This window comes from Falco cherrug, chromosome 20 (genome assembly GCF_023634085.1).
Source record: "Falco cherrug isolate bFalChe1 chromosome 20, bFalChe1.pri, whole genome shotgun sequence".
Classification (NCBI taxonomy): Eukaryota; Metazoa; Chordata; class Aves; order Falconiformes; family Falconidae; genus Falco; species Falco cherrug.
The window spans coordinates 6,271,903-6,299,457 of record NC_073716.1 but is presented as its reverse complement, the minus strand read 5'-3'; the positions used below and the strand labels follow the sequence as shown (position 1 = coordinate 6,299,457).

Genomic DNA, 27,555 nt, shown 5'->3' with positions numbered 1-27,555 from the left:
GAAAAATTTAAAATATATATAATATATACTTTTATTATTCACCCGTTAACTCCATTATATGCCAATCATGAGCTAGTTTCAGCAGTTACATTCCCTTGATCACGTCTTTATGAGGATGCAATTAAACCAAAACAAAGGAGACCGCTGACAACAGCAGGGGAGAGGCAGCTGGCGCTGCAGGATGCAGCTGGTGAATCCAGGCAGCGGGCGGCTCTGCGGCCGGTTCAGTTCCACCTCTCCCAGCGCAGGTTTGGCTCCGGCAGAAAGGATGAGGGCAGCACCTCCGCCGAGCCCGGCTCCTCAGCAGCGCTGCGCTCTCCTGGCAAGGGCTCCCTTACTGCAACACCAGTCCGACCTGGGAGAGCCAACAAAGATGGCAGGTCACGTTGTGCCCCAGCAGCAGTGTCCTCTGCCCCTGACCTGGCTCTGGGCACACGCAGCTCGCAAGCCCTCGCTGTGCTGGCTGGGAGAGCTCAGCATCATTCCCGCAGGTTTCCCCACCAGCTCTGGGATATGTGAGAGCAGCAACAGCCCTGGGCTCACGGCCAAATGGGTGCACAGACCCTGCCCAGCTCTGATCTGGGGAGGTGACTGATGTTTGGGCTGTGACAAGCCCAGACAGTTGCAAGGCAGCCTTGACTTACAAGCCAGGGTTACTTCTAAGCTAACAACTACAGATCTGGGAGAAGCTGCTTCCCGAGAGCCTGGTATCAGGACAGGTCCCTCTGACCCAGCGCTGCTGGGTGCTCTCCAGCCACTGCGTGACAGGACACACTGGTGGCTGGTCCCAGGCTGTGACCCGCTGGAGCCAGGGGCAGCCCCACCACAGGGGACAGCTGGAGAGCGGCTCCCAGCACTGGGCTCTCCAACCCACCAGCTCTCCCAGTGAGAAAACGGATTGCTGAAGCCTGGCAACCCCCTGGAGCTTTGTGAAAGACTCAGCAGCTGAGTAAGGCTGATTTAAGGTGCGTGGGCTTCTACCCAGAGACAGACCTGACTTTGCAACATTCTTCAAAGGGAATCAAATCCCTGTTATTGCCGTTGAGGCATTAATTAGCTGTTGCGATGTAGCACAGGCAGGCTGCAGTGCTGTGCAGCCCGGCTGCTTCTGGTTCTCAAGCACCATCCCCCCCAAGGTGGCTATGGACCAGACAGGAGCTGAACCACATCTCCACACAGGGTGGAGATACAGAAGTAACAGGGTGCTGCCTAAAAATGGCCCAGGGGATGCAAGACCGGGGTCCAGAGCTGCAGCACTTGGAGCAGCTGGGTGGGGAGCAAGCTGCTGGCCGTGGGGACAAGGTGACACCCCTGTGATCCTGTGCCTCAGCCCCTCTGCACATGCTACGAGCGACTGTGCGGGCAGAGCTCACCATCGCCACGGGGTCTTACTTAACAGCAACTCAATGGCTCCCAAGCTCATCTCTCCGCTCTAGAGGGGTTGTTGTTCGTCTCGCCCCACTACGACAGACTGACACGCAGGCTGCAGGGCTGCACAGTGACATCCGGGTCCTGTGTGGGCTCCCAGGACACAGCAAACACCTCCCATGTGACTGTCGCAACCACCAGCGTCACTTCTGTCACCCTGCAGCCCCTCTGCTCTCTGTACCTGGCCTCTCTCCAGAGGGAAGAGGCTGTCTGTGTAGGTGTGCATGAGGTTAAGAACTCTGAACTGGCACTAGTCCAGGAGTAAAGCGAGCCTGGGGAGACAAGCGGCGAGTGCTTTTCCCCAGGGACACACTCTGTGCGGGCACTGCAGGGTGAGCACAGAGGAGCTGTCCGTCACTGGATTCACCAATTGCTGTGTGTAACACGGCACCAGACAGCGGCTGGCCTGGGAACGCCAAGGTGTATGTCACGGCAAACTCATCTCCCCGCGGGTTGCGGGGATAAGACCCCTTCCCGTAAACTGGCCAGGCTGGAGGACCCCACCACCCCAAGGCACTGACCTTCTCTGGTGCCATGCTGGGACACTTCCAATTGTACAGGTAATACTGCAGGTTCCCGTCCCCAATCCCAAACTTCAGCTTCTCCAGGAAGGTTTTGTTTTCCATGAGATCCAGTGCATTGAAGACATCGAATCCTTTCTGAACAGGCAAGACATGAAGCCGTCAGCTCCTCCTGCTTACATGCTGGGGAGTTCCTGCCATCTGTGAGCTGCCTGCCCCCTCTCCTGCCCAGCTTTGTACCCCTAGAAGGGACCGAGGAAAGAACTGAGCTGCGGTGTTCCCACCCTCAGTTCAAGTGCTGCGGACACACGGCAACATTGTTTGCTGTGAGAAGTGATCAGATGCCCTGAGCTCAGCTCACCACTAGCTGGATGGTCCAGGCTACCCGTGTCCCTCTCCTGGGTGGCAGGTCCTTGAGGATCTGGGTTTGTACAACCCTGGTACAAGCCCTGTCCCACAGGCAGCCCTCCCACAAACCCAAGAGCACCCGGTGAGCGCTGAGCTGCCCAGTGGTGCTGCCCCAGCCCTGCCATCGCTCACCGACTTGGCGAGTATGAGAGCATCACTCATGAGGTCGATGAGAGGCGTCTTGGTGTGAACGTTGTAGAAGGAGTAAGCTGCCTTCAGGCTCTTGTGAGTTGGGTGGTTCATGATGGTGGAAGGCAGCGTGTAGAAGCTCATAAAGTCCGTCACCTCCCCTGGGGTGCTCTGGAAGCCAAAAGTGACACCACTACACATCAGAACCAGGATAAAGCCCATCCAGAGCCTCAGAGGGGGTTTGCCAGGCTGAGTGATGTGTGGGCTCCCTGCAAGGAGACTTGGGGCAGCCCAGGATGGAGAGGCACCATCCTCCAGCAGGTCAAACCTCCCACCCTGGGAAAGCATCTCACCGCCCAGGGCAGCAAACTCGCCGATTTCTCCCACAGGTTGCCACACACTCTTCCAGTGGAGGCAGAAGCCCAGAAAAACACCTCCTCATCTTGCTCCTGCCCCCTCACCTCTACCACAAAGGTGTCGATGATATTCTCCTGAGGTAAGAACCAGTGCTCCACCTCTTCTCGGCTCATGATGGGCGTCAAGTGGAACTGCTTCAGGTACTCGGTCAACAGCTTGTGCACCGCAGAGATATCTCTGTGCTCCATTGGCCGCAAGCCAGGAGTCTTGGGAGTCTACAGAAAGCAGGACAAATCGTTTGCACTGCTTGCAGCGTGGCTTTCATCGCCCAAGACTCTCCAATAAGCAACATTGAAACACCCTCTGCTTAGATCAGCCCACTTTCAGTCCCACAACCCAGCACTCTCCCCCTCAGCCCTGCTTGTCCAGCGGAAGGATGGATGCCATCGGCCGTGACACCGACGGCAAAGGCCACAGAGAAGCACAGCGGGTCCCAAAGCCCCATGTGCCAGGTCAAGTCCTGCTGGAGGTGGCCTCCTACCCACTAATGACACAAGATCTCTGCTTCTCTCTAGGTCTCTGCTCCCACTGGCACAGGGGATGGGCTGGGAGACATACCCCGTGCACCGCAAGGAACTGCCTGATGCTATTTCCAGTTGGACTTGATTTCTAATCTAGGGTTGGGATTGCACAGCAAAGCCCAGATCAAGCAGCACGGACTGGGACTGCTCCCGGGTCTGGATTTCTGTGTAAAACTCAGTAGGTACAAACCAGCATGCTGCCAGTGCCTTTGCTGCGATAGGAGGTAGGAGACAGAAGCCACATGCTGGCCAGCACTAACGCAGTGCTCTCCAACCGAAACAAATGGCTCCGCCCGACAAAAGGGAGCCAACAGGGTCAGGGAAGGTGGAGGCAATTTCAATACTTTGTTTTTTCTCCAATACCCAGCTGGGGAACTTCCCCAGCAGGACAACTGCAGTGACAGAACCGATCAGTTTGACTGAGGAATGAGGGACTAACCCAATCCAAGGTCACTCCCAGGCTGTTTGGACAGATGAAGGCTGTCATATCTGCGTTCTCCTTTTAGCAAGAGGACGGGATATGACTCACCATGAAACAAAAGCTCATGGGGTCCTCTAGCTGCGAGAATTTGCCCTTAAAATGCAGGTACCCAGGCAAAAATAAACAAATTGCAATGGCCTGAGAGAGTCATTTACTACATGAAACGAACCCCGGCTCTCCAGGCAGAGGGCTCCACCTCGGCCAAGATGTTTGTGTCTCCAGTTCCCAGCCTTGCCCCTTGCTCAGCAAGGAGCAATGCACGAGCTCTGCCTCCGCAGCTCAGAGACCCAGCTGGCACCCACCTCGGGCAATCGGTAAAGCTTCGTGGTACGTTGCATAGTCATGTTCCTGCTCAGGTGGGAAAATTTGACCTCGATGAGTTTCCGAGGATTCAGGGACCGGTGCCAATACCTGCAGAAACACACTCAACAGTGGGAGACTTGTTCTTACGCAGCAGGACAGCCACATGGGCACGAGGTTCTCGTAGCTGCCATAAGGGCAAGCGAGAACATCAGCCTGCTTGCAAAGAGGCCAGCAGCTCCCGCAGAGAAAAATAAGGGTGGCCTGAAGCACTTGTGCTGCAGAAAATTCTCCTGTCTTGTGATACATGAGCAGCTTAAGCAAAGCTACTGGACTTAATCCTGGAAGGAGGGTGTTGGGGGGGGAGGAACCTGGGCTGAAATTATTCTCCTGTCCTGGGGAATCTCACATACGCCGCACACCACAGAGGGGATCTTGGCAAGGGAAGGTCTGCAGACAGAAATCTCTTTGCAGAACGACTGACACTCACCTGCAAGTCCCCACAGGCTTTGGCAGCACCACTCCCGCAGTGTAAACAGCCTGAAAGATCCCCTCCAGATGAACCCGCCGCGTGATCTCACGGATCAGAACTGGAGCCACCCGTTTGGAGCGCAGCTTTTTGTGGACGCACAGGAAGTTTATCTCTACCATCTTCTTCTCCCTTGGGAAAGAACAATGCAGAGCATGAGACCGACTGTCCTGACCTGGGAGGACCAGTCCAACACCCTGGACAATTTACCCCCAGCCCCTTTCCAAGAGAAAGAGGAGACAAGCCTCGGGGAAGGCCAAGGGCCGGGTTTGGAGAACTCTCCCTTAAGCTGTTATCCAAGGTTTTCCCGGGGAAAATGGCCTCCATCCATCCCTGGAGGATTTCAGTAAGACAGAGCTCTAAGCTGACCTCACTCAGTGAGGAAAAGTCTTCACGGCTACTAACTACAAATGTCCTCGCACAGAACTTCACTGCCCACCCTAAATATCCCCCACCTTCTCCTCCAAGCAGCAAAGCATCTCCAGAGCTGAACAGCACAGGTTTGGCTCTGTTGGCCGAGGAGGACAATGGAACCAGACCTCTCCAGCGCTCCCAGGAAGGCCCATGTGCCATCAAGGCGCAGGATGAGAAATGCAGCTGAGCAGCACTCACGTGTCATAGATGTGGATAGTGGCTGGAATTGCACTGATAAATCCAACCAGTTTCTTGCTGGAGACAACTCTGACTCCACAGTGCCACTGGGGCAACCAGCCTGGAGGACGCAGTGCCCTGGAGAGGAGACACACTTCAGAAGTCATGTCTCATCAAAGTTGTACCTGCTCCTGCCTCTCCGCCCTGCCCTGGGATACCCTGTGTCCTGCTCCAGGCTGCCCAACAGAGCTGTGAGTTAGCAGGCAGGAGGATGAGAGGGTGACAGTAATGTGACAAGGCAGGACTGCTGGGATCCAGGGCGATTCCTGCACTCTGTGGCCAAGGCCAGTTCTCCTCAGTGACACAGGAGGAAATACATGTTCCTCGATTCATAAACACCCTGAGGAAACAGCAGCTCTGCTGCAACAGGTTTCCAAGAGTTATTGCTGGCAACATTACTTGGCAGCCACCTTCATCCTACAGCTCCAGAGCACTGAGAAGTTCCTCAGCTTACCAGGATTTTTACAAACACTTGAGGGATCAAACCAAAGAGAAAAATAACAATCTGGTTTTAGGCCTCCGTATCTTGAAGAAGCTAGAGGCAGGTAGGGCTGGGTGAGGCCTCTCTCACAGTGTACCTGGGGTACCACACGCGCATGGTGACAAATGGGGAAGCGAGATTTCAGAAAGAAGAGAGACGGGATAAGCAAAGGTGGCTGCAGCACTGTCACTGGGATCAGGCTCGCCAGCATCCAACACCCTCTGCTCCGCGGTCACGGTGCCACTCACCACAGCAGGAACTCAGGAGAGTAATCGAACCGGAACATGTTGTCGTCATCCTCCACGTAGTTCTCATTCAGAAGTGTGTACAGCTCTTTCAGCTAAAGCAGGAGATCACACAGGTTAAGAAAGTTATTCAGCCATCACACGCCCCAGCTGCCACGAGACAGAACCTCGAACACTTTTTGTGTGGTCACAGCAGCGGGCACCACATGCAGCTGTGTCCCTGCTGCTGGCACGTCCCTCTGCTCCGGAATGCTGGCTCCAGGCTGCTGAACTGGTGCCGCTGCAGAGCAGGGGAAGCAGCAGGACACAGGTAAGTCCTGCTGTCCCCGGGTCATCTCCCAGGGAGGTGGGTCACAGTCTGGAAGGTTTTCCTAAGGGAAAACTGGCTCCAGGCATCTTTACATCCCCATGAAGAAACCGGGCCAACCTGGCCAACATGGGATGGGTGAGAGGTAACTGCATAGTGGGGGAAGTCGGACCCATCTAACTCCAAGCAGATGGCACGACCACTAAGCTGGAGAGTTGCCTGGTGTTGTGAAGGACATGTTCCCATCCCCAACACCATGTGTGGAGATACCCTCCCAATATACATGTGCCAAGCTGACTGTACTCACCACACCTCTATCCCCAAGGTCTAGGGCATCCCAGGTGAAGCCCTGGGGCAAGGTGTACGGCTCCTGACGGATATTGTCTTTGTCCAGCTCAACAGGACCATGAGTGTTCACCACTTCTCCTGTAAGAGAGAGCAGGAAGCCATGAAGATGTTCTCTACTGTTTGAGGCCAAGTTTCCACAACACCTGAATCTGGTGACCAACGTGCCTCATGTTTCCCACCCCAGGCCTGTGGCACGGGCAGCCAGAGATCAGCATTTCACCCGCCTGTTTTGGGATGTGCTACACGTTTGTCGTGATACAGGGGCAAAGTGTCAAAACTCCTCCCATAGCAACAGTGGAGCCTAATGGATAGCAGAGAAGAGGTGACCAAACTGATCAGAGCTTCAGGATCACGGCCACATCCTCTAGGTCTGCATGTGATGCCTTATCTCTCCCCAGCCCCACAATCCCAGCCTCGGCCAGCACTTTCCCAACCGCTCCACCAGATGGTAGCTCTCTCCCTGCCAGCTCTGGCCCCTGCCTTTGGCAAGCATCAGGGCTCCCTCCCCACTGTGCTTCAAGAAGAGCTGCAGCGAACAAGACAACTTTTGTTGAAAAACCGCTGACTCCTGGAGCCCCTGATTCAGCCAAGAGAGGTTGGTTCAAGCACCGGCTTTCTCGGGGATGTCAACACAGCGGCATCACTTGAGTGCTGCCAAGAGAAGCAAGCCATGCTAATTAGGAATTCGCTTAAAAAGTGATCGAAAAGGTTTCCAGGCAATGGGGAGGTGAAGAAAGCCCAGAGCAAGAACTGCCCTCATCACACCCACCCAGGGCAGCTTCCAGAAATACTCACTCCTAGCCGCCCTCTCTGTTTTGAGCAGGTGTTGAACCACTCTGAAATCCGGTCCCAAAAATCCCACAGCACTTTTGTTACCCGACCCTAAAGAGCCTTGTGTACGTAACGCTGCGTGCCAGAGCGTGCTCCTGAGCAAGGACCACGAGAGACACCGGGACGCAACCACTGGCTGGCAGCCAGAGCACAGCCAGAGATTTGGTGTTTGGAGGAGCAGGCTGTTTTGCTCCTCTCCTTCCCCAGAAGACATCTTCCACCCTTCCTCCAGGGTTTAACCAAGCAGAAATGGTGTTTGCCATGTCCAGGATCCTCTGAGGAAAAGGGCAAATGCAAGATCAGGCTTTGCTGTCTCACATAATCCTATGCCATCTCACTATGATTTTCCTAGCCCAAAGCTGAGACTATCAGTCCCAGCAAACAGACTTTGAGACCAAAGAAAGCCTCAGATTAGCACCGACGTCATGAAAACGGAATCAAACAGTTTGCAGCGAGAGGGCTTGGACACAACCCCATGAAGGAAATTACTGAAGATCAGACAAGTTGAAACCATGACAAGATCTAGAAACTATGGGCTTGGACTCATTCTCTAGTTCTCCCGAGCTCTGCAGGGATTTTGCTGGGGGATGCAGGGGCGGAGAGACTAAGCAAAGCAATCCTGGGCACCCCAGGAGCGCTGCAGGTTTGCTCCAATTAGTTTGAGAATGAGCACCTTCCAGCCATGCAGCTCTGCAGCATTGTGCCCCTCCTCTTCCTTTCAGATCCACTCGGCTGCCAAGAGCTCATGCCACACCAAGAAATGCCTCGTTACCGACAGCAGATCGCTTCTGACGTAGGCTGACAGTGTCAAGAACAAACCAGAGAAAGGGCTGGAGCAAGGACTAGAGCCGGGAAGCATAGCCAGGCTGTTTGCAGGGGGAAGAGGAGACAGAGATGGGATTCCCCATCTTCAGACAAGCACGGCAGCTTTGGGGTGCAGGTGCTCGCCAGGTTTGTGCCTCCCCTCTCCCATGCCAGATGCTGACACGAGCCCAGCAAACCAGCAATGTGGCAGCTTAGCACATGGACCTGCTTCCTGGAGTGGCTCCCATCACTGGCTGGCCATGTCTCCCCCCGAGTTACCTCCCCCACCAAGGACCCCTTGCTGGTTAGCTCCGTGTCCCTAGGGACTCGGTAAGAGGAAGGGTGGTAACACCGCGCATGAAACTTGGGCACAGAGGGCTGGGGACACCCAATTCAAGGGCTAAAGGCTGAGATTAAGGGACGCCCAAATGCAGGAGACATCAGAACAGACGTCCAAAACAGTTCCTCATCCCTCTTGCCCCCACCAGTCACCTGCACAGCTCTCCGGAGGCAGGGCTCACTGCTCAGGCCATGATGCCAAATGGTGGACAAGCATCACTGACGCCTTTGAAGCCCAGACAGGACAGCAGTGAGGGGCTGCCCAGGGACTCACTTGCTCGCCAAAGACCAGCTTCTTCAGGCTTGTTTGAGCAGCCTGGGGACCACAAGGCTTCTCCCACAGAGCACAAACCGGCAAGGGGCTGTACGTACCTAACTTGGGCACCGGCTGCGTGTCCCAGAACTGGTAGCTCCTCTTGGTGGCTTCCTCCATGGTTTTGGCAGGGCCCTGACCTACAGAGAAGAGCTCAATGGCTTTTTGAATCTCCTGGATCCTCTCAGCAGGTAAAGAGTTCACCTGAGGGCATAAAAGGCAGGAAAGACAAAATGAGTAAGCTGAGCCACCAGGTCCGTACTTCAGCTCCTCATTAGGAGGAGCTGATGCCTCAGGACACTGCCAGGAGGTGCAAGTGGGCAGGAGACTCCCTTCCCAGCCTAGATCCTCTTGAAAGCCTCTACAAGATGGACAAACCCTTTTACCAGCCATCTGCCACACACCTCAACCTAGTTTCTAGGCTCTCCTGGGTCAGAGGGGATGGATAAACTGCCTTAAAATGCTTTAAGCTTCAATTAAGAGGGTGCCGTGAGCCCCAAGAGCAAACCCCCCTGCCTCACCTGGGCTAACACCCACGCAGACACCCTGGGTCAACCCACACCCAGCGCTTGGGCTTCCTGTGGTGGCTCTTCTCTCTTATTGCTCCAGCCTCCTCCATTTAAGCTGGATCCATAGCTGCAAACTGCAGCTTCCTGAGTCGTCTCTGGGCACCATGGGCTAGGACAAGGTGGAGAGACTGAGTCAAGATGAAAGAAGCTTTCCTCCTCCTCTGCCAGGCCTTGGCAGGGTGGGCAGCTCTGTGCTGAATTCACAGCCCCAGCTCCTCCTTGATTCCTGGAAAATTTAACTTGAAAAATGCAAAGCCCCAATTTAATGCTTTGCACAATCAGAAAGACAACATATTAGAAATATTTGGATAGGAACTGGGCATCAGACAGAAAGCAACCTCTGTTGATGTGCAGATCTCTGTGTGTCCCCCACCTCAGGACCAGAAGGGATGAGAGGGCTGGGAGGATGCCACCCTGGCAGGGACAAACTCTACCCATCCCAAGCGCCTTCCTGAAGCACTGGCTACTTGACAGGATCAGGCAAAGCCAAGAGGGGTAATACAGACCCTGCTCTGACCTGGCTGCTGCTCTTATGATAATCAAGCAAAAAATCAACAACATCAGATGTCGCCCAAGCAGAACGTGTTCATTGTGCTGGCTGTGGGCAGGAGAGGAAGCTGGCAGGTGGCAGCATGGCGATTCCCTGCCTGCGAGGAGGCAGCTGGTGTCTGGAAAGAATAATGTGGAGGCGCCAGCCTGACCCTTTCACACCAGTGCTGGAACTGGCTGGGATATCCAGCCAAGGACCACATTCGGCCTGGAGCGCTCTGCAAACACCTTCCGCAGCAACGGGAATTCCCACGCACAGAGCCAGGCTGGGAAGCTACTCTAAACCTTAAGTTTTTTGAGCAACCAAGTGCCTAAAAGCAGGACTGGGAGACTCTTTCCTTGTCCTAAGCTACATCGGAGAGGTTCAGGATGGGACTGGCTGTTGTGCGGGGCTGTGACTCCAGGAAGCGGTTGGTCACCTTCACCGGCTGGTCCTGAGCCTGGTCAGGCTGATCTCCTTTCTCTTTCTTCCGTTTAGGTTTCTTTTTCTTCTTTTTGGCTCCGCTGTCATTTGCTGGACTCAAGCCGCTAGAGAACAAAAGAAACATCATTGGAGTCCTGGGGTTTTCTTTTGGAGAACATTTATAGGGTTTCTGAAGCTCTCTGAAGAAAATACAAGCTCCCTGCTCTGAGTCCAAGTCTTGAGGAGGGGGAATACTCAGCGCACAGAGGGTACAGCCATGTGCCCTGGCCCCAGCCCCCTTCCCAGCAGCGAGCTCCGTGCAAGCTCCCAAACAGTGACCAGCATCAACACCTCCCACCCTGCAGATGACCGCATCTTTGCAGTCACATCATCCGGCTCAGCCACACGTGCCCAAATCTACCCTGTGAATGGCAGAGATGCCCAGCTTAGGCTTTCTCCTCCTCTCTGAGCCCAAGGATGGATGTGGGAGCAGCGAACGCTGGTCCTGCTCTGAGATGAGGCACCACAGCAGGTCCAGGCACCACAAAGGGGTCAGCGGCCAAGGACACCGCGTCAAAAAGTCACCTCACCTGCAGAGGGGATGATCTAAGGAGACAGGTGGCTGTTATATTGGAAAATTACTATATTGCTACGCTGGAACTGGAAAACTGAGACCAAGAAGCAAATCTCTTTGGGTGCACAGGACGGGAAGCAGCTGTGCCAGGGCACTGGTCCTCCCTCCAGGGATGCGGGGCAGCCCCAGACATCCAGATGATGATCACACCAAAGCAGACACAGGCAGAAAACCCTGCACCAAGCCCAGCCCTGCTGATGGGCGAGGCTGGCAGCGACCCGATGCCAAAAGCAGGAGAGCTGCCTGCTCGTGGCATGGTGTAAGTGATCTCCCCTCTGTGTGAGATACCCTGATGCAGGACAGGTGACTTTACTTCTGCGGAGCTGGGGCACCTCAAGTCAGGAGCTTCCCTGCCAATGGTCCCCACAAGGTTATAGCCTCCGAGACGGTCACGGCTCGGGTGAAAATTCAACCCTAGAGATGGCTGGGAGTGGGACCAAGTGGAGGGATGAGGGGGAAGAGGGAGGGACACCAGGCCAGGGGCGCTTTGCCAGCTGGCAACATGCACAAGGGGTCTTCTGAAAAGCCAGCCAGGGGGACGGCGGGCACACCAGCAGCATCACTCAGCTCTGTCCTGTCCCCACCAGTGCTGCCACATTTGTTCTGCAGTAAAACTGCAGCACATTCCCTCTTCTGTTTTCACTCAGGACAATAACCTGCATCTGGCTCAACGGGGAGACGCCAGAGCAGAGCAAGGAAAGCCATGGAAAATCCCAGGTGGGAGCTGCTCTTTGCATCAAGTGGCACATCCACAGCACCTACAACAGCAAAGCCCACCACCAGCAGCCACCGAAACTGGTATGAGCTCTGTGGGACTGAATCCACCACAGGGACCCCCTGCCAGCGGGATGCTGTGGAACATGTCCCTGCCCTCCTGTGCCCAGGGACCTCGTCCTCTTTCCCCAAATCTCAGCTTGGGGATCCAAGCCAGTATATATTTTACTCTACAATACAGAGGTGTCTCCTTCCTTGCATCCCCAAAATGATTGCCATTTTCACAGCAGGGACAACCGCACAGCTCCGAGCTGCCCACAGGCAGGCAGTGAACCAAACGCACCAGCCAGCCTGGAAATCATCCCTGAGTACCACTTGCTCCCGGACCACCTTAATGTCTTTACCAGACACAAGATAGTGGTGAAGAGGGTGGAGCAGGGAAAGCAAAGAAGAAACATGCCGGAAAATGTTGGAGCAGCATCCGACTATTTATTTCAGCAAGGCTAGGACAAGGAGAGACCCAGGAGGGGAATAAGGTTTAAAAAAAAAATAAAAAAATATCCCTGGGCTGAGCAGCAAGTGAGTTTTGAAACCAGGGAAAAGTGGACAGTGAAATGTTTTTTTAAGGGGTGAAGCTGGGAGGGCTGGGTGTGGAGATGCCCATGGACGACGAGGCTGCCGATGCTCGCGGTGCAGAAACCTGTCATGATGGGCAGCCATCGCCTTGCAGAGCAGAGACATCTGGTTTGCAGGACAGGGAGCAGCTGAGCTGGGGAAGGCTTTACTCTGGACAAAACCTGAACAGCAGTGGAGACTCTCAAGGCAACATTTGCTGGGGAAAAAAAAGATTCCCATATATTGGCACAATCCCATGTGAAACACTGGGAAACAGCTTACCAACACGGAGAACGAGCAGCTGTGCAGGTCGAGCTGCTCCAGAAAAGGGAGCTGGATGAGAAGCCCCCCTTCTTCTCCAGAAACACATTAAGCACTTGCAGTGGAACAGAGAGAGGAGCAGCTGTGAAGCCGCAGCTCTGTGGGGATCAGCATCCCGCAGCGCTGCTGAGCTGTCCCTGGGGATGACACCTCACCTTTCCTCCCACCGCCGGGAAAGGGTTACCTCCACCCAGGAGGACACAAGCTCTGACATGACAACAAAAGTAATTACAGCAAATCGGTGCTGACACCACTATTAATTTTGGTGACAAATGCATGATTTTTTTTTTTTTTTTAAACTCCTCCATAGAAGCACAGGCGAGACCTGGCAGATCCCCAACCAGCCATGTTGGCCACACCAAGGTCCTGTGATGAGCCAAACCATCTACTGCAGAGCTGCATCAAGCACATCCAACTGATTTCTTACCAATTTTAACACCACAAACTGACAGCACAAGGCGGGTTGCAAGCACATCTGAGGACAGACGTTGGAAGTCACCCCTTCCGAAGGGGATGGACATTTTTTCCCAGGTCACCTCCATGTCAGGATGCTGCAGGTGTCAGATGCAACAAACAAAATCCTCCCAGCCCCTGTGTATTCAGTCGGCATCGCTTTGCTTCATAAATCAGAGCTGCAGACTACCAGCTTGCCACTAATGAGTTCAGCCCAACCAATATTGCTTCACTCCCGCACTGGGCTCACAGGTAAAAGCGCCGAGAACATTTCTCCCTGACTTATGAGCAAAGCTGTCGTGACCTGGAAGAAATTACGGTGGAATAAGGTGGGACGAGGTTTTGCACCCCCAAGTGCTGTGGTACGGGGAAGGGCCCTGCTCCAGCTGGGAGATGAAAACCAACCTGGCAGAGGAGTCACCAGCGTGTAGGAAAATGCTGGAAAACCCAAAGGTCCAACTTGCTACACCTGAGGAAGGAACAATTAAAGGTATTTTCTATTTTAAAGTCCATTTAGGAAAGCAAGTGTCACCTTCTTTACACTCCAGTGTAGCTGCAGCCACTCAGACGCTCCCCAAATTAAAGGCAACATCCCACTGGTGTCCTGGGACAAGCCACCACCATCCAAAATCCTAGTTACCGCAGCTGGTGCGAGTCATGAAGCTGACCGAGCTGAAGCCAGTTTCACCTCCCAGGAAGGGTTAACTGCCAGGCCAGCTCCTGCCCGACAGCCCACATGGCCTTCCCAGCTGCACTTACAGCTTTTTTCCTCCAGTATCTCCTTTCCAGCCAGAGCTGCCCTCAGAGATAAAGCCGGTGAAGAAGGGTGCGTTGGCTGCACTATGCAAAGCACCTTCCATTTACCCATGGGACCACAAGGGTCCATTTTCTGACCTAGGAAAACACTTTTTCCTTCTCCCAGGAAAGGCATCACCGCTGTCATGGCCACTACCTATTGCTGCAGCACCCTGTTCCCTGCAGCACCCTATTCCCTGCTACCAGATGGCACCTTGAGTTTGAGGGAAAGGAGCTGGTGCTAGCCACTGCACAGAAAATAATACCCAGAACCTGAACAATCTTGAAAATAAGACTTTTGGAAGCACCTAAACAAACTGGCTGGGCTTGTTTGAGGCAAGACCCACTCAGACTGACTGTCCTCTGCCAGCTGAGCCCCTCTGGAGGCTGGCAAACAACAGACACATCCAGTAACAAACTGGTGCTCAGCACCCATTTATCTATCACTTGGATCCGTGCATGCTCCTGCTGTATGCCCAGACCTGAAAGCTTTATTTTTGCAAGGTGAGGGAGGAAAGCACAAGGAAGAACAGCTCTGGCTGTGGCTGGCTCCCTGCCGCTCCCTCAGCCCAGCAGGAACCTCTGGGTTGGTGTGGGGGGATTTTGATGGCAGGGGCAGGGTGTTATTTTCCATAACATACAATGCAACAATCAAAAAGCATATTTCATTAATTGAAATGCCACGCTTGGGCTCACAGACAGTCTCACAACTAAGGCAGCAAAGGGTACTGAACACTGCAGCTTCTTCCTCAAAAACTAAATTGGAAACACAGGTTTGAACAAGGGTTTGTGTGGTCTGCAGCTCTTCCACCACACAGCCTTGCTTCCTAGTCTGAAAGGTGTCAGATAAGAAAGAGTAGATCCCCACTCCGTATTTAGATGCTAGAAAATCCTTCTGCCAAACCTGGAGCTAAGCAGGTGCGATACTTGGGCTGTAATCTCATTAGGGGCCAGAGCCGGGTGAGAGGCTCTCCGGACAGCAGAGCCCAGGTCCCAAGGCAGAGCATGCCATTACTGTGCTCCATATCACACCTAAAACTAAATTCTGCACGTTAGAGCATGGCAGTTATCCCAGGAACATCTTCTCGTGGTGTAAATGCAGGCAGGGGCTGCCAAACCTGGCAGGTGCCCCTCCAAGAAAAGCCCCTTTGCCCCCTCTCAATCCCATCCAGCAACAATTCAGTTCATGCCACAGGACCCTCCCTCAAGTCTTCCCACCTGAAACCACTTCCCTGGGTGGTTTTGCCAAAAACAGACCCATTCATGGGGCTGGGACACCTGAATCCTTGGTCTCACTGCTGCTGCTTGCTGCCTGTGAACTGACAAATCCCACCAGGCTGGCACCAGCTCTGGGGAGCAGAGCCCGTGCCCGTGTCTCTGCCTTTTCAGTGTCATTTATCTACAATGGGAATAAACCCCTCACAAACACTGGAGATACGACAGAAGCCCTCTCCGCACAAAGGAAAGCGTGATGAATATGAAAATGGGATTTTTTTTCTTTGGGAAATCAACTTGGATGGCTGCAGCAGAGAGCGGTGCAGTCACTTCCCAGTGCTGATACAAGACCGAGGCGGAGGAAACTCAATTAGTCTTTCCTGTCCTTAAAAGGAAAGGAAGTATTGCTTTCACTAAGTAGTATTTTTTGTGTTTTAAACCTCAGAGCCAAGATCCAGTGACTCTCAACACTTAACTGGGCAGAGGCAGGACTCCAAGCATTGCTCTGCAAACCCTGGCAGCTCAAGGCACTTCCTCTGCCCCATTTTTGGGGACAGCGTTCTGCTGGGGTGAACAGAAACACTTCCACACCCCAGCATAACATGACGCTACCAAATCAACAGAACCCATGTGCATCAAGAAGGAAAACCAACAGCCTTCCTACCACTTGGTTTTTTCTCCCCTAGGTGGATCCCCCCATTAGGTTTTGGAAGAGACAGAGAGCTCCAGCACCTCCCTGGTTTGGACTCCTTATCGCTGCACCCATCAGCCATGCTTTTCAGGTTATTCCCGAGCGATTCAAACTCTCTAAGTATATTCATTAGAGGTATTTCCCCAGCTAGCTTGTTGCACTTCGACGCTCGCCCTAGTCAGGGCAGGTAACAGCATTTTAACTCCTCAGTGTTGCAGGAGGTGCAATGCCCATGCTAGGATACGAAGAGGACTCAAGAACACACCTTTTCCTGGCAAAGGGCAGGCTGAGCCACTGGGCTGGGAAGTAATGGTGATTAAGCACCGCGTCTCCCCTCTGCTTGGCTCTGCTTTCCACAAATCTAATCACGTCAGAGGGGAAAAAAAGAAAAATCTCCCCAAGCACGGCTAAACCTATTAAACTGAGACATGGTGCCACACCCGGGAGGCAAATAAAATATAAATGGGCATCTGTGCTGTCATAGAAAAAGCCTCTGTGATATTTCTTGTGTGACCTTTTATTCACTTTGGCTACTGGACAAGCAGGATTGCCTACGGAAAGCTGCTGGCGGAGGGAGAAGAGCTCTTCAAGCCAACAGTCTCTACATCACAGAGCTGGGAAAGCTGCTGCCGGGGCACTGGCTGAGCAGGAAGAGGAGCCTGGTGAGGTTTAGGTGCATGAAGCACGAGGCGAAAAACCTCTGGAAGCACATGATGTGGCATAAGCCACACGTCAACATGCACTGCTACACGCAAAGCTGGCAGGAATGAGGATGCACCTCTTCTGCAACCCACAGGCATGGCAAGGCAGCTCTGTGCCTTATTAATTAAGGCCCTGAGTAACACAGGTACCACGTTAGGTATTTTAGATCCTTCCTACCTAGAAAAGGACCCGCCTCACTGCGTGCGCTTGCTCCCAGCGTAAATGCTGCTGTTTCACCATTGCATACCTCTGGAAGCCACGCTCCTCGAACCATGAGACGATGTTGGCTGAGCTGTGCGAACCCCTGGGCTGTGTTCAGGATAACGATGGGATGGGTGTGCAAAAGCCTGGGCTTCTTCCAGGGCTGGGGGCAGCCATGTGAGCCCACAGGCTCTGTGGAGCGCGATAACGCACCCAACCGTGCCACCACCCTGGGTGCCATGGCAGGGCTGGGGATGCCCGCAGAGGGACAGGGCTTGCGCTGGAGGACGGGGGGAATGTGAGGAGACACGCCCTAATGCAAGGACAAAGAGCTGCGAATTGGGCTCATTTCTCCAAAAAAAAGGCACTCATGGCCCCTTTCTGGCTGGCCCGCAGAGACCTCGCAGGATATTACCCATCCACGCCACGGACGGGCCCGACCCTGCTTAGCTTCAGGACACGCTCCCACAACAGGCGTGAATGGGCTCCAGCGGACCCGCCCCCCCCCCGCTAGACTGACGGGCAGATTAACCAATCGCAGCGCGGAATGCTGCCTGGCGGCCAATCAGCGTGCCCGCTGGGCGGGGCACCGCTCACTTCCCGGCCGCTGCCCTCCTCAATGGGCCTGGCCGCCGCCGCGCGGGCGGCCCCGGCCGCCGCTCACCCTCGGTTGGAGCCGTGCTCCGCCTCGTTCTCGCAGTCACTGCAGTGCTCGTGGTCGTTTTCTTCCGCCGGCGGCCGCGAAGGCCTCGCCGGGGGCCGCCTCACTGCTGTCTCACTGTCGTCCGCCATCTTGAAACTGGACCTCGGCGCCTGTCGCACCCCCGCAACAAAGAGCGCCGCGATTGGGCGGCGGACCGCGGGGCATGCCGGGACCGGTAGTCTGCGCGGGCATGCGGGAGCCGGGCTGCGCCGGAGCCGGGACTACAGCTCCGGGCGGCCCGGGGCGGAGCTCCGGGGCCGGAGGGCTCACTCGCAGCGGGGCAGCCGCGCGGAGCCGCCCGCTATAGCGGAGAGCCGCGACCTGTCCCCTGCCGAGGCCGCGGTGTCTGCACCCCCACCCGCTTCCTGCCCGGAGTGGGCGGGCCGAGCCTAATGAGGGCGGCGCCGATTGGCTGCCAGAGGGACGCTGCTTTCCGCCAGCCAGTAGGCGCGCGTGACGCTGCGCCGCGCGTGAAGCCGGACAGAGGGTGAGCGCGCCTTGACGGGACCTGCCGCGGCCCTCGTGCCCCGCGGGCGTCCCGCTCCGTTCCCCGGCCCGATGCGGGCGGCGCCCCGTTCCCCGGTCCGGCCTGGCGCCCCATGCCGCGCCACAGGCCCCGGGCAGGAGCCGCGCCAGCGCCTCGGCCTGGGGAGGCGGCGGCGGCGGCAGCCCGGGTCGCCCGGGGAGGCGCCGTTCTGCTGCCAGGGCCCAGCCTGGCGCAGCACAGGGAGATCTGTTCGGTACCAACCAAAAGGCCCGGGCGGTTGCTCACGGTGGTAGTTGTGGTGGCAGCTTTTCCCGCACAAAGATAACGATGTATTTTATGATATTTTTTTTTTTTCTTTTTAACTGCAGCCGCCTCAAGCCGAGCGCCAGGCCTGCCGATGCGCCAGAGCCCCAGCCGGGGCTGAAGGGGGCAGCAGGAGGAGGGCTGGGGGTAGGGGGGTGCTGGAGGTCGCGCTTCAGCGCAGCTCTCTGCCCCACGGCACAACGGATGGGTGGCTTGAGGCAGGCAACTTGCGCTGTGCTTGGAGAACAGGAGGAGTCGGGACATGAGGGAAATCTGGGCACCTCAGACTTAAAAAGCCGCTTCCTCAGGGCTCTGGGTTGCATCTCCCAGGGCACCATTCCTCACAGTAGGAATAACTTCCTGAGTTTTCCAGGCTGGTTAGCTTCTGTGGCTCCCCTTTCAGCTCGCCCCATGTTTGATTTAGTAGACGCAGGCCAAATACACCCAAAAGATGGTGTGTATTGGGGAGAATTGGTTCTGGCTCCTGCCCATAACATCTGCAGGAACAGGCTGGCCTCTCTACCCTTGTGTACAGTTCAAACCCAAGCTCGTTAAATATTTATACCCAGTACCATGTAAGTGTACAGGCCCTTTGACAGTGCAAGTGTTTTCAAACCCTGTTTGGCTGTGGTTTCTAGACTAACCCTTCCAAGTGCTCTTTTACCCCTGCGGTAATTATCGCACCAGCCGCCTGCCTGCAGAGGTATGTAGTGGAGGGACAGAAATAGCAGGGTTTTTTGGAAGCACGTCCTGGCTGAGGCTGGAGGCCAGAGTGTCAGGGTTGCTGCAGTTAAAAACCCTGTGTTTACATGGGCAGGAGAGGGTTTTATGTGTATTTTTAAAAACCATGGCAGTGGAGCTGCCACCCCTACAAGGCAGCACACCAAAGGCCTGATTCTCCTTCTGCAGCATTAATTTTTGCAGGCTGTTCCAGAGGATGTTTAACCTGTAGCAATAAATAAACAGCCCCTCTGTCACGAGGGGACGAGGTACTCGCTTGGCAACAGAGCTTAGGATTTACATCAGCCTCTCAAAAAGCACTGATGTTTTTTGTAAGTGCCCTGTCTGATTCCCCTTGAATTCCCCCTTGTTATTGCTTAAGTTAATCCCATCTGTTTGCCTGGTGTCTAGGAAGGGAAAAAAGCATGTGGTGGTGCTGCTGCAGGCTGGCGTTGGCTCTCAGCAGCCATGAAGCAAAGTTGCTTTGCAAGGCTGCTGGCAGATGCTGCTGGCTTGTGCTCTTAACTCTTGGTTCTTCCCTCTGCTGAATTGCTTCCAGCTGCCACAGGACTTATCCTCCCCCTCCTCCTGCCCAGACCATGGGTCTAGTTCTGTTTGTAGGATTGAGTTATGACAACAGTGTCTTTTCTCCTAGCAAAAAGGAAGCAGTGCTGAGTCTTCATCCATCTTCAGCTGTCCCGCAGGCCTGTGTTCCAAGCTGCTGCCCTTTGGTACAAAGCAGTGTGGTCCCTGTTCATGGGGGACAGTGTGGGCAGCAGGTGTCTGGTTCCTGTTTGCACAGAGTCTTTTGAGGGTTGGTAGCCATGGTGTCTGGAGGGAGGTGTGACACCAGAACCAGGTTAGGCAGAGCAGTTGTTACCGAGATTGTTGGGTTTTGGGGTATGTGGCTCACAGGGAGAGGTGACGGCAGCTGGGTCTCCCTTACTATGGGCCAGGGGATGCTGAGGGATGTCTACCAGCAGCCTGTGGCTCCTGGCCAAAGGTGATGGAGCCAATTTCTTCTCAGAGGAATGGGGCAACAGCCGCAAGCTGCGGCTTGGGGAGGTTCAGGCTCCTCATCAGTGCGGGTGGTGTCACCCTGAAAAAGGTGACAGCAAAGTCAGGACCTCTGACCTTGGGGATCTGCAGGGCTTGACTTGGCTTGGGCTAGTGTTGGTCCGGGGGGGCTGGAAAGGTGATGCTGCGGCCTGTTCCCAGCTTGCTGTTGCCTTTTTGGGGGTGCAGATACCACCCTGCTCACGGGACTCCCTGCTCCTGTCCAGAGCTGCCTCTGTCGCTGAGCCTTTTGGTTTTAAAAGAGCTTGAGCGGCATTTAGAGGTTGTAGGGTTTGATTGAGTGGGGAAGAAATCTCAGTGTGGAAAACTCTGAGAGAAGTTGTCTGCTCCGTGTTGGCAAGAGGGTTACTGGTACCCTCCCAGCCTCAAGGCCATCGGCAAGCCCAGACTCCGCTTTTAGTGCCTCGTTTGCAAGCTAACAGACACAAGTTTGCTGGTTTCTTGTGTCTCTTGGGTTGCTGATGACTCTGCTGGCTTCCAGATAGCGTGGGGATGCATTTTACTTGCTGTCTTGTGTGCTTTGCATCCCAGTTATATCACAGGTAGCTTATCTCCTTTTATAGCCCGGTTGTAGAGATTAAGCAGGCCTCTCCCTCTCAGTCCTCATGTTTCTTGGTCCAGGCTGTAGTGTTGTCTGAATTCTTCCCCTTTGTCATTCACCCTGGGTCCCCCTCAACAGCTGTGCCAGAAATTTCCTCTGATTTAGGGTGCTGTAGGTGAGACTGTGGCTTGATGGGTGGAGATGCTGAAGGGGAACAAGTTGTGTGGAGCTGCAGGTAAACCAGCTGGAGGAGCTTAGGGCTGGTTCCAGTTGCATGGCCAGAGTTAGCAGTGTCCAGGGGAGCCTCATTTAACTCAATGCTGTTCCTCAGCCTGTAAAACAGGGGTACTCAGCTCAGAGGGGTGCCAAAATTGTGCTAATGTCTCAATGATGCCCTGAGAACATATGAAAATGAGCTTTGAATGAAGTTGCCTGTTTGGGATAAATATTTGATGTGCACAGCGTGAACAAAATGTCCCTGTCCTGGCATGTTTGAAGCTCTTTTCTTTCCATTTCAGAGCACAATGTTCCTGGTCGGACTCTCGGGTGGAATCGCATCTGGGAAGAGCACGGTGGTGGCCGTACTCCGGGAACTAGGCTGTGCTGTGATTGATGCTGATGTTATTGCCAGAGAGGGTGAGTGTTGCATAGTTGATCTTTCTCTCGGAGGCTCCCCTGACGACTGGGGTTGATGCGGTGAAGCGCAGGCAGCAGAGGGTGCTCTGGGTGCGTTAGAGAAGCGCTCCCCTCCCATTCCCCAGTCGCTGGTGCTGCATGGAGCAGCTGTCTGGGAATGGGTGGAGGGGTGGGATTTGAACTAGGATGTATTTCTAATAAAGAAAAAAAATAAGATCATGTCCTAAAATAAACATCTTGGCCTGAGTTTGCTTCTCCTGGAGTGTAATGCTTCCCAGCTTTGAAAGCCAACTCTGGGCAAAATAAATGCCATTCTGTGTAAAGTGGGTTCTCTTGGCTAATCTGATGTCCCTCCTAAGTCCCAGGACACCCATCCTGTAATTTGGTTACATTAGTTGGGATCACTAACATGCTTGAAAGAAAATTTCCTTCTGTGCTGGATGTTGCTTGCTTGGTTATAGTGAGAGATCGGCCCACAAATTTACTTGTGCCTTAACACGCTCAGAAAGAAGAGGCTCCGAATATCCCAGATTGGAGGGAATTCAGCCTGTGCTTCTGCACAGTGTGCTTGCCTCTTGCTGCTGTCAAAGTGTGCTGTCCTGGCAACCAAAAAGACCCACAAATCCAGATCTGTTGCCTCAGCAGGACTGGAGCAGACCCCGCTCTCCCTGAGTACCTGTGTGATGTGGGGCAAGATGTTAATCCCTCTGTGCCACTGGGCTAACAAGGAGAGCAGTACTCACTCCGGGAAGGGCAGCTGATTTTGTATGCAGAAGGTTTCAGGTCTGCAGCTGAGCAGTGGTGCAGGAAGCGTCATTTTGAAGTGCCTGCGCTTTTCTATGTGGTGAAGAACTTACTGTGCAGCCACTCAAAGCTGTGATGCTCTTAACATTTTATTGCACTGTAATTCCCCTCAAGGTGCAGAAAATTTGCTGGAGGTGCTAAAAGCCCTCAGAGACGATAGGAAAACACTACAGATTCTCAGCGTCGGTTTTCTACCAATCACTTCATTTTTCTCCAATTCCTTTTTTATGTGTGTTTATTTACTATATGGATTTCACCCATCCTGAAACTGCCTCAATGTGAAATTCAACGGGAGGAAGAAATTGGTCTTAAAGACTTTTATTAAGTTGGCCTGAGGTTACAACCTGTGGCAATGTTCCTGGATTTTGGAGAGAAAATTATTTACAGTCTGTGATTCTCTGTGGTTAGCCTCAGCTTGATCTTAATTATGGTTTTATTACTGCATCCTTTTTGTTGGTGATTTTTTTTGGTGGCTTTAAAATTATACGCTCATGTAATGTCAGAGTCCCTGCAAACTGGGACTTGAGCTCTCAGAAGGTTTCTGTGTTCATTCTCCTGAATTCGGTGACAGAGGTGAAAGACAGTAAAAAAACAAACTGAAAAACCCAACAACCACGAAACACTGTAGTAGCAGCCAGAGCCGACTTGTAGCAGCCAGGCTGTATTCACCTAGTGCTGAAGTTTCCAGCTAAAATAAACCTGATGCCGGTCCGGGTCCCTTTAGGATCTCCCTGCTCGACCCCGTGCCCTGCAGGTGGTGGGGATTGGCTCAACCCTGTTCCTTGGCTGGTAGCCATGAGCGAATCCTCCCGCCCGCCCTGCTGACTTCTAACCCCAAGCAGCAGCACGCACGAGGGAGGGTTGTGGCGCTGAATTAATGTTTGCAGGATGCTTCGATCTCTTGAGTGCCAGCCCTCAAAGGGACCTTGGGCTGAGAGGCTCTTTTGCAGATGCTTTCCTGCAGGACTGATGTCAGGTGTCTGCTGGGCTGCAGCGCTGAGCCATGCCAGTCTCAGTTCAGCGTGTGCTGGCAGGCAGATGTGCTGCCCGCTGAGGAGAATAAGCTCGGTTATTTAATGAACAAAACTCATTTGAGGCCGATTGCTGATGCAAACACTGACTGTGCTGTAGAACTGGCTCTAACCTCCAGCTGTTTTATGTTATCAGTGGTGCAGCCCCACTTCAAGGCCTATCAGCAGATAGTGCATTACTTTGGCCCTGAGATCCTCTTGGAGAATGGAGAGATAAACCGTGAGGCTCTAGGAAACATTATCTTCTCCTGCCCGGAGAAACGGCAGCTGCTGAACTCTATCACCCATCCGGAGATCCAGAAAGAGATGCTGAAGCAGATCTTGAAATACTTTGTGCTAGGTAAGAGGCTGTGTCCCAGCACACTGGGACTCCTGCTCAGGCAGGAGCTGTCCCTGCTTGCTCTGTCTTTGGTTTTAACGTGGGGAGAGGGACAGGGAAGGAGAAAGGGAACCGACACTGAGTGATGGCCTTTGTGCTCTGCCATCGCTGGCCTTTTGTGTCGGCGTTTGGAGGATTCATTCCTGCCTTTCACTGCTGCCCTTCACCACCTTCTTCTATGGTTTAGAGTACATCTGTAGGGCCTGAGAAAAGCATTGTGAGGCCTCTTCTGAGATTACTTGCTGGATAATGTCATACCTTCTGAAACGGCCAAATATTCTTCCCTGCCCCCAGCCTCCTCAGGCTTCAATGAAAGCTGTGGAGCCCTTTTAGTCTCGATAAGGTGAGAAATGGGCTGACAGCTGTGGTTTCCAAAGTCCCGCTTTCCCCCCTGATAAATGCAACAAATACAGCTGTCAAACTTGGTCTAATCAAATGCCAGATAAGATCACCAGCTGTTTTGGCGGTCTCCGTGTAGACAGAAGGATGTCTTAATAGAGTCAGTCTGGTTTTGCGGAACTTATCAAAGCTGAGCCCTGTGACAGCTGAATAGGCCTGTGCTAGGAAACTGCAGGGGCTGTGCTCTGCTGCGGGGTGAGGAGGAGGAGAAAGCGCAAAGGAAGCAACAAGCAGGAAAGCCTGGAGCCAGAGATGGAGTCTTGAACCCAGGGCTGCTGGTTCGGGAGGCGGATGCTGTCCTGCCCTCGGCGAGAGTGCTGTGTATCTTCAGCAGGCTGCTTTGTCCTCATTAGTCAGGTTTTAATGATTTGGGATAGCTGGATGTTGTCTCTAAGGATTGCTGTGTAAGGAAAGCTCTTATCGATCAAACTGTAGGGCAGCAAGTAGTCTCTCTGGGCAGAGATGCTGGTAAAATGGTGGCTTGTTGGATGATGATGTCTTCGTCAAGGCTTTTATTGCCACGCAGAGCTTGGTTAGGGGGTTTGGGATGTAAAGATGGGACACCAGGGAAACTGGAAGTGCCTCTGCAGCTGGGGGGCACGCAGGGGAGTGAGGTGCTGACTTACAGCTTTCCCCGACCCTCGCCTGCTCCCCCAGGCTCAGCTGGGCATCTCCCCATGTCCCCAAGCTGCCACCTGCCCAGGGAATTGGTGCTTGCAAAGGGCAGAGGCATGTGGAGAACCTGGGGGGGGTGGCAGGGTCCGGGAGGACAGCGACTGGTGGTTACAAGCTCTCATCTGCTGGCCGCTCCATGTGGTGACTGGTTTTAAAGCAAACTGGGCTAGTTTTGGTGAGGTTTCAGGCCCTGGGGGCACCCCCCATATTTCATTGTCACAGCTGTGAGAGGTCTGCAAGAATTTCCTTGCTCTCCTTGGAAAAATGGAATTGTTTAGCCAAAGCTTTTCATAAAGGGAAGAAAACTGAGCTGGGAAACATCGGCTCAAACGACTGCAGCCTGCCGAAGTCCTGGACCAGTGAAAGAGGAAAGCAAATTCTGCTGTGGGCACTGCTCCCCTGGAGAGGCCAGCAATGATGGCGTGACTGCTGCTCTCGCCAGCCAGGCACAGGTGCTTTCATTTGAGCTTCTTGTTTCGGGTCCTCATTATATTTCTGCAGCTTCACCTTTGGTCTGAGATCATCCAGATTAGGGGTTGGTTTGTTGTTTTTTTTTCTCTGGAAACTTGGAATGAAACCATTTCCTCTCCAAGAGGGAGGAAGGCGATCAGGCTCTGCTCTCCTCCCAGCTGTAATCACGGAGCTGTGGAGCTCTCCTGCTTGCTTTGCTGGAGCAGCTCTGGTGTATGTGCAGCGTGAGGGATTTGGGAATCTGAGTAACGCTGTTACCTTTTTTTTTTTTTGTCATTTCTGCAGGCTACCGCTACGTGATCCTCGACATCCCACTGCTCTTTGAGACCAAAAGGTTGACCAAGTTTATGAAATACACGGTCTTGGTTTATTGGTAAGTGCCACACAAACCGTCAGGACTGGGACACTGCCACCTTTCTTAAAGGCTGGGGGGGACCATGACATCCTTCCCGCTTTGGTGAGGATTTAGCTGCAGCCCTGGTGTGGAGCCTATTGATAACGCTCCCTCTTTTCTGTAGGCTTGAGAAGTGACACCTTCCTTTATCCTGGGGTCGAGGGGCTTCTTGCTGAGGTTTCCCTGTACATTGTACAGGGAAAACTGCTGTCTTTGGGCCTTTCACAACCTGCACTCCACTGGCTGGGGCAGGTTTGGGGGGCTGCCCTGGTATTATGAGCTGTGGGAATGCCAAAAACATGCAGCAGGGTCAGCCTGGGCAACGCTGCGGGGCTGGTGCCGCTGCTCTGAGTGCAGGATGCCTGCACTGGGTCTGAAATGAAGCAGAGCACATCTCTCCCGCCCGGACTTTACCCCAGCTATTCCCTCTCATGCAGAGAAAGGCAGGCAAACCCCCTCTTCCCTCCTGCACCCCCATCTCAGCATCATCCTCCCATCCTGGCAGCGACCCGCCGACGCAGCTATCTCGGCTGATGAAGAGGAATGGGCTGTCCCAGGCGGAGGCAGAAGCTCGCGTCGCCTCCCAGCTGCCACTGGACGTGAAGCGCAAATTAGCTAGTCACATCATTGATAACTCTGGGGACCAGGAGAGCACGTGCCGGCAGGTCCTGAGGCTGCATGCTCACTTGGAGGATTCCCTGGATTTCCTCTGGGCATGGCTGGTGGCGGGCACGGTTGTAGCTGGGCTCGGAGGGCTGGTGTACCTCCTCCTCGGGCATTTCATCTCTTAATTCACCTTTTCTTTTTGTCATAGAAGAGGCCTGAATTTCCAGGTTTGAAAAGGGCAGTGAAAGGCCACCTCTTTTAATAAGCTTTGCCAGCTGAATGCAGACGTTGGGGTGAGGCGGCTCCTTGCAGACTTCCCAAGGTGAACACAGGGGGGATTTTTTCCGGCACTGTCTTCCCATCTCCTTTCTTCCTGCTCAGGTTCTTACCCATCAGCTGTGCCTGTGGCGTGGGACCTCTCCCTTTGGGTGGCTTCAGCCTGTGGAGGGGGTGAGGCCCTTGTTGTCCCCACGTGTGTGTGTACGGTGGGACCTCCGTGGATTTAGGCACTTTAATGTCTTCCAGGACAATCTCTTCACTGGGGGAGTAGCTGGGCTCTGGGGTCATGTTTCTGCTGACAGGTGTCCCCAGGTTGATCCCCTCCTAGCTCACAGCCCTGGCTAATCTCAATGTAGACGTGGGTTTTCCCCTTCTTTCACATTGATTTAATGGAAATGTGTTAAACCTGCCTGGTGGGGGACAGACAGCACCTCATTTCACACGGGTTAGGTGTTCAGCTGGCTGCTTGCCCTCCCCCCTGCCCTCTTTATTTCTGTGATCATCACTTGTGGGTCACCCTTGGTTTCGGATCCGAGGGTCTGATATGCCCCTGGAGCAGGCTGAGACCTGGGACCGGCCTCACTGAAACTCATTTACTGCCATTTGAGTTTTCTTTCAGCAGCAGTTTCCTTGTGGGAGGGTATGAAATCTGGGCAAAGCGGGTGCTGGCTCTTCACGTTCACTTTAATAAAGCGCTGAGCAGCAGCCGGCTCCCCGCGGCTCTGCAACCTGTGGGCTGTGAGCGCTGCTCTTTCCTGGCCTGCTCCCAGGTTGTTCCTATGCCGGGGCACGGCTGCGCTCTGTAAAGTTCACCGCACGCAAGCAGAGCTGACGTGCACGCTCGTGCTTTTTCCCTGGTACACATTGCTGAACCCAGGGAGCTTTTTGGAGCATCTGCCTCTGCCATGAGCTTCCTCGGGGAGGGCATGGCTTTGTGTTAGCTCCAGTCACCTCACCGTGTGGGTCTGGCTTCCCAGGATGTGATCCTGGGACTTGCTGGGTTTTTTTGTTGTTAGTGCTTTCCCCCCAGGGCAGCCCTGCCCCCCTGCCACCCCACTGTCCCAGTTTTTTGAGAAAGGTGGGTGTCACTGGCTCCTGCCTGCGGTCGGTGGTCCCTGGGGTCCTGTGGGATGTT

General features: G+C 54.0%; 2 protein-coding genes across 6 annotated transcripts; one reads left to right on the top strand and one right to left on the bottom strand.

Moving 5' to 3' along the window:
* Positions 1-17: 17 nt before the first annotated feature.
* On the bottom strand, positions 18-17,758 carry NMT1 (N-myristoyltransferase 1). 2 transcript variants are annotated; one of them, XM_055697449.1, is made up of 12 exons: positions 17,580-17,758; positions 10,591-10,699; positions 9,113-9,257; positions 6,726-6,844; positions 6,115-6,206; positions 5,347-5,463; positions 4,696-4,866; positions 4,208-4,316; positions 2,948-3,118; positions 2,490-2,657; positions 1,950-2,087; positions 18-355 (listed from the first exon to the last, which is right to left on the bottom strand). In XM_055697449.1, the coding sequence occupies exons 1-12, from the start codon at positions 17,705-17,707 to the stop codon at positions 335-337; spliced, it is 1,488 nt and encodes a 495-aa protein (XP_055553424.1). In that variant the 5' UTR covers positions 17,708-17,758; the 3' UTR covers positions 18-334. The 2 variants fall into 2 exon arrangements, with proteins under 2 accessions (XP_055553424.1, XP_055553425.1); XM_055697450.1 differs by lacking the exon at positions 5,347-5,463.
* A 210-nt stretch (positions 17,759-17,968) lies between these two features.
* Positions 17,969-27,152, top strand: DCAKD (dephospho-CoA kinase domain containing). Of its 4 annotated transcripts, none has more exons than XM_055697455.1 (5): positions 17,969-18,105; positions 21,265-21,382; positions 23,354-23,557; positions 25,427-25,514; positions 26,041-27,152. In XM_055697455.1, exons 2-5 carry the CDS (start codon positions 21,271-21,273, stop codon positions 26,324-26,326), a joined length of 690 nt encoding a protein of 229 aa, XP_055553430.1. In that variant the 5' UTR covers positions 17,969-18,105; positions 21,265-21,270; the 3' UTR covers positions 26,327-27,152. The 4 variants fall into 4 exon arrangements, with proteins under 4 accessions (XP_055553430.1, XP_055553429.1, XP_055553431.1 ...); XM_055697454.1 differs by lacking the exon at positions 17,969-18,105 and adding an exon at positions 18,112-18,358; XM_055697456.1 differs by lacking the exon at positions 17,969-18,105 and adding an exon at positions 18,112-18,358 and having other exon boundaries at positions 26,019-26,380.
* Positions 27,153-27,555: the final 403 nt, after the last annotated feature.

Coding starts and splice junctions, on each gene's coding strand:
- NMT1 (XM_055697449.1), bottom strand. CDS start 17,707: ATGGCGGACGACAGTGAGACAGCAGTGAGGCGGCCCCCGGCGAGGCCT. Junction 4,867..5,346: donor ACTATCCACATCTATGACAC/GTGAGTGCTGCT, acceptor TTCTTTCCCAAG/GGAGAAGAAGATGGTAGAGA. Junction 4,317..4,695: donor AAGCCTGTGGGGACTTGCAG/GTGAGTGTCAGT, acceptor GTGTTTCTGCAG/GTATTGGCACCGGTCCCTGA.
- DCAKD (XM_055697454.1), top strand. CDS start 18,218: ATGCCGCGCCACAGGCCCCGGGCAGGAGCCGCGCCAGCGCCTCGGCCT. Junction 18,359..21,264: donor AGCACAGGGAGATCTGTTCG/GTACCAACCAAA, acceptor TTTCCATTTCAG/AGCACAATGTTCCTGGTCGG. Junction 25,515..26,040: donor TACACGGTCTTGGTTTATTG/GTAAGTGCCACA, acceptor CCATCCTGGCAG/CGACCCGCCGACGCAGCTAT.